The sequence below is a fragment of the Protobothrops mucrosquamatus genome, unplaced genomic scaffold (genome assembly GCF_001527695.2).
Source record: "Protobothrops mucrosquamatus isolate PMUCROS unplaced genomic scaffold, P.Mucros_1.0 scaffold_280, whole genome shotgun sequence".
In the NCBI taxonomy this organism is placed as follows: Eukaryota; Metazoa; Chordata; class Lepidosauria; order Squamata; family Viperidae; genus Protobothrops; species Protobothrops mucrosquamatus.
Window position 1 is genome coordinate 1,870,542 of NW_015386356.1, and position 12,598 is coordinate 1,883,139.

The following is a 12,598-nucleotide window of genomic DNA, read 5'->3' on the forward strand; positions in this document are numbered from 1 at the left end:
ACACACACACACATACATACATACATACATACACATACATACATACATACACACACACATACACATACATACATATATACACTAAGTAAAAATTAAATTGGAAAACCAAGGATGAAAAGAAGTTCTACATTTGTTCAAGAATTTTGTATAAGATGTCTTGAGAAAGGGCAAAATATAATTCCCATTGAGTGGGAAAAACTTTAGGACTGATCTTTATGTTCTGCTTCACAGTTTTATGAAGGCTATGGACAAACAGAATGCACAGCTGGATGTTCTCTAACAATACCTGGTGACTGGACTGCTGGTAGGGCTTCTTTTGTGTTAAGTCTTATACAGTTTAAATCAGGGCAGACAAAATATTTATGGAGAAACTTCAGTGGTAAAATTAATCACAAATGAGAAGCCATTCAGAATAAATGTACAGAGCATGACTAGATTAATTACATCATGCAGGTTGGCATGATGGTGCAAGCTTTGCAATACTGGGTCTATCTTTACTGGCTACTATGATGGGCAGTATAGCCCATTAATTTTGGGAATCTCAGGGTTGAAGATCACAAGTAAATTGAACTAAATTATTTGCCTACATGTACTTGCCCTAAAAAATTGTGGCATTTGGTTATTTTAAAAGGAAGTGGAAGGGAAAGGAGGGAAATTTTCTTCCAATCACCCAATTTATTCCCTGGAGATATTTTTTCTACATTTTTCTGCTCCAGTGGTTCGAGTCCTAGCAGAGCGTGGCGGGGGAGCTCCTGTCACTTGCCTCAGCTTCTGTCCACCTAGCAGGTTGAAAGCACCTTGTATGTGAATAGATAAATAGGTACCACTTTGGTAGGAAGATTAGCCAGAGCTTCCTGCTGACAGTCAGATCCTGCTGGCGCTGGACCTTCCTGGATGTGACACCCATTTGTGAGGCGATTTCAGTGGAGAGAAAGGTTCCAGATGATGTTGCAGGATGCTGTTCCTATTTCTTTCTGGTGTAGTGCTACCTCGCCCCCTGTGGTGCACCTTGGAAAACGCACAACTGTGAACAAAATAGGTTAGCAATCTTAGTCAGCCAAACAACTACCATGTATTAGCATTGTAGTCTCCTGGCTAATGTAACATTGCCATATGCTAAATAAATAAATAAGCTATTGGAGTAATACTGAGTATATACAGATGCTGGTCTACTCTCCGTCATGGACATTTACTGTCTGTTTTTTTAGTCCAGTCAGTCACACTCTGCTTAACCTACATCATAGACACTGTGAGAGTAAAATGAAGGAAAAATTCCTGCTTAAGTTGTCTTTGGCTTCTAGAGAAAAGGTGGTATATAACTTTAGCTAATAAAAACAATAATACAAATAAGAATGTAGAGAGAAAAGTTAATAAGAACTAGCAGCAAGAACATTAGATACAGCAGTTCCTATGGGTGAAATGCTGCTTGCTAGCACAGTGTTTCTCAACCTTGACAATTTTAAGGCATGTGGACTTCAACTCCCAGAATTCCACAGCCAGCAATGCTGGCTGTGGAATTCTGGGAGTTGAAGTCCACATGCCTTAAAATTGTCAAGGTTGAGAAACACTGTCAGAACTACCCTCAAGTCCTATTCAGTTCAAGTTCAGTTTAGTGAATCTATGTGAAAAACATAGATTTGCCTGATACGATTCTTAGAAATGGACTTTAGAACTAGCATAAAAAAATAAAATCTTTTGTTTGTATGTAGCAATAGAATTGTGTTCCAGGAGTGGAAACATTAATACAACTTGGAGAGACTGTGGTCAAATTTAAAAATTCAATTACATTCAGTGTATGGTAAAAATATTACTCAATTATATATTAAAAATAATTAATTTTAAAAAGAATTGTATTGTTTATTAATTACCTTTATTCAGAATGACTCTGGGTGGCATATGGTTAAAAACAACCTAAAACAAAATATTATTATTCCATCAATAGGTCATGTTGGTGCCCCAATGCCTTGTAATATCATAAAGCTGGTTGACGTAGAAGAAATGAATTATTTTGCTGTCAAAGGAGAGGGTGAGGTAAGTTGTGCTATCTGAACTCCAAGGCTTGGCTTTTCCAGCACTTAACCTTCATTCATTGGCTTGAGTTGGCAGAAGATGTCAAACATAGTTCAGGTCAATTAAAAACTATCTTGTAAGCAAAAATTAAGCCTTAACACAAAAAGTGATTGTCTGCTACAGAGCAACAGATGTAGAATCTTCATTCATTGTTTGTGTGTTTGAGTGTGTTTGTGTGTGTGAGGGAGAGAGAAAGAAAGACAGAGAGATCCGGAGAGTAAACTCTCAGTTTTTTCCTCCTGCATTTTTGAGTTTACAGACACTTAGTAGTTTATCAGGTATCAGCCTTGAGCAGTTGCAATGTGTTTATATCATGGTCCTTTCTAGCTGTGGTACCTGCTTCACCAGTTTCAATTCTGACATGTAGAACTTTAAGTTCAAAACGTACCCAAATGTCAGAAAATGTATTTCTGTTTCAAATTGCACATTTTAAATGTTAAGTACATTCTGTGTTCTACAAGAATCAGTTCAAACAATAATTTAAAGGTATTGTGATTTTGATCAGCATTATTTACCAAAACATTAGCAAATTTCTTAAAAATAATAAGTGAGCTTAAAAAGAATCAGTTGGTATAGTAAATGAACGTTATTTCCATTCTTACATAAATTAGTAGGAAAATCTGTTTTATGGAAGGGTGTTTTTTAAGCACAGTCCACTTCTGTTCCAGATTTGTGTAAAAGGAGCAAATGTGTTTGAAGGCTATCTGAAAGATCCTGAAAAAACAGCAGAAGTTCTTGACAAAGACGGCTGGGTACATACTGGAGATATTGGGAAGTGGTTACCGGTAAGCCAAATTGTAATCAAGTGTATTTTGTGAACAGAGAGAAGAGATTCCTTTAATCAATGGGTTACTTCACTATTTTAATGCCAGAACTTTTCTGTTGCAAGCTTGAATATTTCTGTGACATTCCATCTATTGATCATTTATAGTGCAAGTGTCTTGTAAAACATGGTATCATCAACTGCCTTGTCAGTTTTTTCTATAGTATAAACACTGATATGACTTGCAGCTTAGATATCAGATTCCTAGCAATGCTGAATATAATTGTCCAATCCTTTCTCAGTATTATGTGCTTCATTGGAAAACTGGGCTCACAATAAAAATTCAGTATGCAACTGTCCAACCTTTCATGCTGTTGTCCCATTATTTAATATCATTAGGGCCTTCATATACACACAAGTACTGTGATATAGATACTGACTACAGTGCCAACAGGATATGGGAAAAGGCGACCTTATAGACCTGGCCATAAGCAAAAAGCCTATTTTCACTGTGTATTTTTCTTGTGCTGTAGCTAAGTTGGAAGTGAATCTGTTCAGTCCCAGAAAAACTGTTGAAAGTTCGTATGTGCATCGCCAGTCCCAGATCAGCACAAGCTGGCGTGATGGAAGGCACCTTAGTCGATATTTATTGTAAACATTTTTAACAATTTCCTTGGTAAATGCTATGAAGTTACTTTCAAGACAATTGAACATTTCTTTTCCTATCAGAAGATCATACAGGTAGTCCTCGACTTACAATACAACTGAGCCTAAAATTTCTGTTGTAAGTAAGGCACTTGTTAAATGAGGTGCCATTTTAAGACCTTTTTGCCATAGTTGTTAAACGAATCACTACTGTTATTAGTGAATCATGCAGTCGTTAAGGGAATCTGGCTTCCCCCATTGACTTTGTTTGTCAGAAGCCAGCTGGGAAAGTTATAAATACTGATCACATGATCCTGGGACAGTAAAACTGTCATAAATACATGCCAGTTGTCAAGTGCTCAAATTTTGATCACGAAATCATGGGGATGCTGCAGTAGTTGTAAGTGTGAAAACGGGTCTTCAGTCACTTTTTTCAGTGAACTGTCACTAAATGAGTGGTTGTAAGTCGAGGACTACCTGAATAAGATTATAAGAGCACAATGAAATTGGACAGCAAACAAATTTGATATATGCATAAATAAATAAATAAATAAATGTTTTATGTTTTCCTATCTTGGTGTCAAAATACAACTACCATGGGCTGTGGGCCGTTGAAATAACTTACAGAGATAGTCTACCTGTGCTGTTCAAACAAATTATTTCTTAGTGGTAATCTTGGCTTTTAACTGAATGTTCTTCAGAATCGATCTTGCACTCGGCTCTCATTGATTATGAGATAATGTAAAGCATGAACCTTTTACGAATTGAAGTACGTTTTTTTTTTCTACTGGTTTTATAGAATGGTACCCTGAAGATAATTGATAGAAAAAAACACATATTCAAACTTGCACAAGGAGAATATATAGCACCAGAAAAAATAGAGAATGTATATTTGAGGAGTGAGCCTGTTGCCCAGGTGTTTGTCCATGGTGAAAGTTTGCAGGTAGGTATGTTTCTAAGAATGTCTTAGAAATGTCTAAAGTGAATAAAAACATTTTTCATGAATAAATGTTCTTCTGCTGTGAAAATAGACCAAAGAAAGAGATTGATCTGATCTCCAAGGGGCGGTCTTCCACAGCTTTGGTACTGCAACACAGAACTATTGTTTTCTGTTGTGGCAAAAGGTGCAACTTGGCTTCACCTTTTGCCAATAAAACTTTTGTGAAGTGGCTGATCCAGTAATAACAGTTTAAGTATTTATTTGTTCTTATCTGGCTTCAGGCTTTCCTAATAGGAATTGTGGTCCCAGATCCAGACATATTGGTAATCTGGGCTAAGAAAAAAGGCCTGGGAGGCTCTTATGAAGAATTATGCAAAAACAAAGTAGGTGGATTTTTTTTCTGATTACAATCCCTACTAGTATGTGCAAGCTTGCTTGTTTTTAAAGCTTTCTTTATCCATGCAGTTTCCAGTGTACGTAAAAGAGTTAATGTAGGAGATGATCAGGCTGAGCCCGAGGGAGGGGTCAAATGCATCATCAGTCTCAAATCCCATTACACCCACAAGGGATCTAAGACCAGCCCACCTTGAATTCTGTTGACTCTTATCTACCACCAATTTGCTTTGACCATTAGTAGTTCAGATTCTTGTAGAGAATTTCAGCTTGCAATAAACCTTTATATTCATTTGAACTGTTTGGATTTCCTGATTTCACTTGACAGTTAAAAGATTACATTCATACATACGCACCTATCATATGATTGTGTTTTACTAATCATTATGCAAAGCACAAAAAAAGAATAGTAAGCAAAAGAAATTGGCACACCATCTTGCCTCTGAAGATGCCAATCCATGGTTGCTAATGAAATGTCAGGAAATCTATTATTAAAGGGAAAAGGAAAGAAAATATAATTAAGTTCAAGTAATATGAGAAACCCACAAAACAGAGAAAGGGTCAATCACTTAAAACATAAAACAACTTAAATAAGGAGTCAACTCATGTTTTGCGTTGGTATCATTATAATTGCAACAATGCTGGTGAATTTGCATAGTCAGAGCAAAAAATTCAGTACACAGTCCCTGCTATCAACCCACAGTGTTGTTAAAATAATGGCAAAATAATTATTCTTAACATCTTGAGTGACCCACAGGCTAGGATTGGGTCATTTTTGGGCCTTCTAGTCTTGCTATCACGGTCTAGAGTCTAGACATACCTGACTTGTGTGTAGAGATTGTATAGCAAAACAATAAATCATGGCCTATCATCTGTCCTGGTTTTTTTGCAAAGGTATCTTCTAATTAGCCCTTTTAAGTTAAATAAGTGCATTGAGCCTTATTTATTATTTGTGGTCTACAAATAATAAATAAGATTCATATTGTTGTCATATTGTTTTGTAACACTATTCTCTGAATCCCAACAGGATATAAAAAAATACATTCTGGAAGATATGTTAAAGATAGGAAAGGAGTTTGGCTTGAAGTCATTTGAACAGGTGAGAATCTCAAATGTTTGCCTACTTTTAGCCTGCCTGTGCCATACCTTTCTACCTCAATGTCATTTGGGGCTCTAGAGTTACAAACATTAACTGGCTAATTACAATGAAATTAGCAAGATCTAATTTTTAAGGAAAAAATTAACCTACCCTTGCATTAAGACTAGAATTTTATTTTAAAGGAAAGAGAGAAAATTGTTTTTTCTTAAAAAGATGGGTGATTGGTTTCAATAAACAGTCTATTTAATTCAGCACCCATATTAAATCCTTACTGATATGGAGCATCATTATTGCTTAAAATAAACTGGTTCAGATACAACTTCTGTTCTTTCACAGTCTAATTGCAATGTATGTGTAACATTGTTCTAAACAAAAAATTTGCAAAGTCTGATTTAACCTCCGTTTTTTTCAGATCAAAGGCATTACCCTTCACTCTGAAATGTTCTCTATTGAGAATGGCCTGCTAACACCAACCTTAAAGGCAAAGAGACCTGAGCTACGCAAATATTTCAGCTCTCAAATAGAAGAACTCTATGCTAATGTCCAGATGTAAAACTATTAGAGAGAATGGCATTTGCTATTAACCATCATATCTATGAACAGACTATAACAAATATGTGGAAGGAAACAGTGCAATCATTAACTTCTACACAAAGGGGTACTCAACATAGGAAAACTGAAGAAAATTTGAACTCTGCCTTACTGTCCACTTGTGTCGCAGACCATTTTTTACAGTGACATACAACTTCCTCAATGCGCCTTAAAACTGTACATGTTATCTATGTGATTTGTTATTTAAGACTTCAGCCAAAAATGTGACTCTCAAGGCATGTAAAGGGATATGTATGTTGCTACCACATTCAATTGTTTATATTACATTGTACAGCTGGTAATCATTTTCCAAAATATTTGATATATGGAGATTTTTATTGCATCACAGCAGAGGAACACTGATAGGAAACTGAAACTTATTTGTGGTTGGATGTAAAATTTGGGCAGAATCTTGGCTGCCTACGTTATTTACTGACTTTTTCAAAGCTTTATTTAATGTGGTATTAATGCAATGAACCACAGAATAAATGATCATATATTTTAGCTTTAGAATTTGGGGGAGACTCCAGATAAAATTTCCTATATAATCCAAGATGTCAGCTTCATGAGCTACAGGAATAGTTGGGCCATAGTGGCATCATGTTATAAAATACGCATGGATGTGGATGGAATTTCAGTACAAACTGGGACTAAGGCATGCTCATACATTGCCAACCATTAGATTGCCTCAGCAGTACAGTTTAATCTTGATCATTTAATTTACTGGGTCTTGTACAAAGTTAGCTTCTGCTTCTTACTCACTGAGCAAAGAATATTGAGAATTTGATAGGATACAAAAATAACCATGCGTCTGTAACAGACAGGTAATGGACTGTAGTATATATATATATATAGGATGTCATTTTATTGGAATGTGGGAAGGATGCTTGAACATACCTACCTTTTACCTGCATCTGTATATTTTTCTGAGGGATGGATGGAATTGAAATGCCTTGTAGTAACCCATGTTTGAGTTTTCCCATAAAACAGTAATTAATTTGTGTTAAATATATGTAAACAAGCACAATGAAGTTTGCACTAAAGTGTGTGTGATTATAATGCACTACCCAGTTGCATAATTTCATACATGGGTGTCCTTATTGCACACCATTATTCAAACCCATACTCTTAAAGTATTAATTCACTTGTTATATTGGAGTTCAAAAGTTTGCTTAGTGTTGGCTATTTCTATATTTTATAAACAAAAATTTCCATCCAAAAAAACTCCACCAGGAAGCCAAAATAAATATTTCTGCATTTAATTTGAGTAAATGTTTTTATACTGCAATTTTAAAAAGTCACTGTGCGCTCATACCTAAAAATAATAATAATAGGGAATTATTGCCTGATTATTCTTTGTTTCCCCTATTATTTGTTTCCCATTCTTTTTGTCTGGACCTTTATGACTATTTTTTTGTCTGGACCTTTATGACTATTTTATGTCCCAGTTGGTACAGGAAGCAAGAGGAAGGCAAATCAGCCAATAAATAATAGTTTCCTACACAGGAAGCAAGAGGAAGGCAAATCAGCCAATAAATAATAGTTTCCTACACAGCTTTATCATAAAGAAATAATTTTGACACATTAGCAAAATAGAATTTTCTGATCTTAACCAGTTTTCTCTTTCTGGCACTGGACTATGGATTACAACCTTAGTACTCCTAGGCAGTACCCTATTCTTGTGACAGTGGGAATGAAGAGTTTTTAATCTCAATACATCTCAAGAGCTTAATATTGGGGAAAGCTCGTCTTAATAACTTTTTAGAAACTAGCAAACCTGAACTTGAATAAAAGCAGTTCCATAGGGCAGTGGTGGCGAACCTATGGCACGCGTGCCAGAGGTGGCACTCAGAGCCCTCTCTGTGGGCATGCGTGCCATGCCCCGGAGATGGCAACCGTCCCTCTTCAATCAGCTGCCCACTAACTCGCCGAGGTCCCACGTGGCTGGATGCATCCCAGCACGGGTGGTTTCCCTCCCCTCTGTCACATCCCTCCTGGCCTCGCATGCTCTCCTTTTCCCGGGCATGACCCACTGCATCGCCTCCTCAGCTGTCGGCTATCCGTCCAGCTCAGAGGCGGCTTCTCTGAACTCCTGGTGGTGGGCTGCGGAGCCCCAGAGTGTGCCGGTTGAGGGGTTGACAGGCTGTAGCTGCTGATGGACACTGTCGGCCCCCATGCGCTCGCTGGCCTCTATGTGCGGGGGCCGATGGTATCGGACAGCAGCCGCACCGGCCCCTGCCTTACCTTGCCCTGCGACAATAGCACCCCTGCCTTGCCTTGCCTCGCCTCACCCCGCAGGACAAGCCTCCTGCCCACCATCCCACCTGCCAGAGACCCCCTGGATTTCCCCCAACCCTGCTCGGCCTCCACAGGCGTCCCTCCCCACAAGCAACATTGAGGTGACCACGCCCACCTTGGCCACACCCATCCAGTCTGCCATGACCACCACAGCCACGCCCACCCAGTGTGCCACAACCACCTGGCACCTGGCGATAAATAAGTAGGTTTTGGGTTGGAATTTGGGCATTAGGTCTCTAAAAGGTTCACCATCACTGCCATAGGGAAACAAAAATATTCCACTGACCTATAGTTTATTACTGAAACAGAAAGAAATCAACTCTTTAGTGAAAGGGTTGTTTCTGGAGTAATTCTATAGTGGGCAGAAGAAGCTTGTTGCTTGTAGAAAATGTAAACAATTATACCCAAAGGCATATGTAGATGGCATATGACAAATGCAGTGTTGTACTGATATGATACAAGCCCTACCTCTTTTATAGACATACCACAAAATCATACATACAAAAGGATGGACACAGCAGTGCAATGTTTTTATTGTCATTCTGATGTCTCATTTTAAATTGGTTTATAATATTCTAAGGTTTTAATAGCATTATTCTCTAGAAGTGATATCTGTAATTATGGTTGATAAAAAATGGATGATGTTAAAAATTCAGTTCATTCAAAATCTCTTATTGCAAATAAAACAAGGCCTTTATAATTTAGAAAGTCAATTCAGCAGAGAATCAGCTAAACATTAATGTATATGTACATACATGTATGTAGGTATATTTTAGTTCAGATTTATTTATTTATTTATTTTATTTTATTTATTTTATTACATTTGTATCCCGCCCTTCTCCTTGCGGACTCAGGGCGATGGAATTGATGCTTTTTTAATGATAAGGAATTGTTAGATATTCAGTATAGACATCAGAACAAAAGGAGACAGCCCAACAACAATTATTAAATAGTGCTACACAAATTAGGGTATGACTATAACATCTTACACTTCTGGAGCATTGCTGAGACTACCTATTCTCAAGGTCTCATTTCCACCCTCCTATGGTAGAATATTTTGTAATTTAGCTGCCAGCCAAGTTTCTTCAACTACTTTTGAGTAAAATTTGGCAAAATACTGTAATGCACAGTCCCTCCTTGGCCTAGAAACTCAATTTTGTGTTGAAACTTGGGCTTGGATTGATAGAAAATTTAAACCACCCAATTTACTTAAAGGCTGACTGGGTTATTCTAGGAGTTGATGTCCACAAGTCCTAAAGTTGCCAAGGTTGGACTTAGATAGTTTAATTAGTGTATATTGTGAATTTCAGAGGCAGTCTCAGCTTGTAACCAGCATATGAGCCTATTCTTATTTGGTTACGCCAACCATACTAAGCAGTAGTATCACATATTTTATAATCATACAAGGCTGATTGCACATAAACATATCTACTACAATTCCATTCCCCTCTCTAATTTCATTCAATATGAACTACGAACTAATGCTTCCATGTAAGTATCAGTTTTACTGAACCGAAATGGGGAACCTGGGGACATTCATTGTCTTGTATTTTAATTTTTTTATTAGGTATTTCAAACGGAATTAAATAGGAAAAATTATATTAGTATTAAATGCATATGAATAAATAAATAAATGAATGAATGAATGAATGGTTGAACCAAGAAGGGATTCGGAAATGTCATGGTGGTTATACTTTCCCAATATATCATTAGTTATTTAGTAATGAGTAACTGAATATATTATATGACTAAAATTGCTATTAAGCTTAAACAAATGTGAATATCAATAACCATAATCCAAAGAGTATAAATCCATGATTTATAATTTACAATAAATTCTGTTCATGTTAGCAAAAGTCTGTTCTGTTTTGGAAATCTTGTAAAATAGAAGTATTGACTTAGGCATAGAGAAACTTTTGGTTGTATTGTAGATATTAATGATGTACAACTGCCATACTGGCTAGAGGTGTAGTCAGGACTACAGTCCACTGTCTCTGCATTAAGCTCAGCTGTATGTGAATATATAAGACAAAGAATAAGCCAGTTTAGTGTAGTGGTAAAGATGCTGGCCTAGCAACCAGGAGACTTGAGTTCTAGTCCTGCCTTAGGCATGAAAGCTGGCTGGGCAACCTGGGGCCAGTCACTCACTCTCAGCCCCACCAACTTCACAGGATAGTTGTGCCTTGAATTACTTATAAAGTTTGGATAAAAATATTATAATAGTGTATATGATGCACATAGTCCCAGGCTGGTGCCTATGTGCATTCTTTTATATTGAAAGTGTTCCATGCCTTGTGTTAATATAATCTCAAGATAAAATACCCACTGTTAGAATCATGAGATATTTTGTTCCTTATTTAGATCTCAGACCAGCCAAAGTGTATATGTGAGCCTGTAGCTTTTTAATAACTGCAACAGGAGAAGAAAGTTTTAGGGCTTTTCTTTAGTGTTTTTTTTTAAATCCCACCATTATTACTTTATAAATAATACCTAATACTCCTTTCTCTGATTTTTTGCACAACAACAACCTGTGAGGTGGTTTGGGCTGAGAGTGAGTGACTGGCCCAAAGTGACCCAGCTGGCTTCATGCCTAAGGTAGGACTAGAACTCACAGTCTCCTAGTTTCTAGCCTGGTGCCTAAACTACTACACCATATTTCTGCCATATGAATGCTTTCATTCTTTTGAGAAAATAGCAATTACTTATACTTCTTGAAAGAAGTGCCTGTTATCTTGTAATTGCATCATTTTCAGCTGGAGAAGGGAATATTTTCTATCTAATAAAAGCCAAACAGTTACCCTAATAGAGTCATCAATTCAAAGACAATATGGCATACACCAAATTCTACAGAAAGGAAAAACAGGCTGCAGAGCAGCAGAGAGAGTTGTAAAAATATATGCTGTCATTAATGCTCTAATTGCCTTCTTGGTGAATCAGGTTTACATACAGTATGAATGCATTCACAACATTCCAGACTGATTTAGTAAGAAAATAGTAAAAGGGATTGCAGGAAACAGATTCTGTACCACTTCCCTCTCACTAATGTTAATGGAGATATTTCTGGATAGTAGAATCTTCCATTAATACGAATGCAGAATAACTAAGAGTCTTTTTCTTACAGAATTGTCCAGTAGAACAGCATTCCTCAATATTGACAGCTTTCAGATGTGAGGTTTCCAACTTTAGCTGGGGAATTCTGGGAACTGGGAGTCCATACATATAAAAGGTGCCAAAGTAGAGGTGAGAAAGGTGAATATGCAGTAGAATACATAAATAGTACAGGACTTTCTATAGCTTTTTGAATTGATCAAATATGCCCCTCAATTGCCCACTGAAATTGAGCCTAAATAGTTTATATATTTTAAATCTCTAGTTTTGTATCTGATTTGAAGTGATTACAAATGCTGGAGAAGTCTTATGGCCTCCTGATCAATTTCTAAATTGGTCACATCGCAGTTAAGGCAGCCTGAAAATGTGGATGGTTGTTTGGGAATTGCATGTATTTTTTATACTGTATATCTTCTCTATAATCCTTCTTCATCATAATTGTTCATACTACAACAGAGGTTCCCAACCTTTTGGGCACAAGGGACCGGTTCCGTGGAGAGAGGTTTTTCCGCGGACCGGAGGGCACATGGTTTCGTATGCTGCTTGCATCCTGCAGATGGGGCTTGACTTGTTTGTGTGGACCAGTTGCTGGCATGCCACAACCCGGTACTGATCCACGGACTGGGGGTTGGGGACCCCTGTACTACAAAACAATTGCAATAGGAAATGCAATACATTTGACAGCAAATAC

General features: G+C 37.2%; 1 protein-coding gene across 1 annotated transcript in view; it reads left to right on the plus strand.

Annotated features, from left to right (window-relative positions):
• The window catches only part of ACSL1 (acyl-CoA synthetase long chain family member 1), a 35,892-nt gene extending 28,335 nt beyond the window's left edge, over nt 1–7,557 (plus strand). Inside the window, exons 15-21 of the mRNA XM_015831797.1 lie at nt 232–304; nt 1,943–2,031; nt 2,739–2,855; nt 4,278–4,421; nt 4,700–4,801; nt 5,839–5,910; nt 6,323–7,557. Coding sequence (XP_015687283.1) covers nt 232–304; nt 1,943–2,031; nt 2,739–2,855; nt 4,278–4,421; nt 4,700–4,801; nt 5,839–5,910; nt 6,323–6,463 — 738 coding nt within the window. The 3' untranslated portion in view covers nt 6,464–7,557. The remainder of the gene's footprint in view (nt 1–231; nt 305–1,942; nt 2,032–2,738; nt 2,856–4,277; nt 4,422–4,699; nt 4,802–5,838; nt 5,911–6,322) is intronic.
• Nucleotides 7,558–12,598: the final 5,041 nt, after the last annotated feature.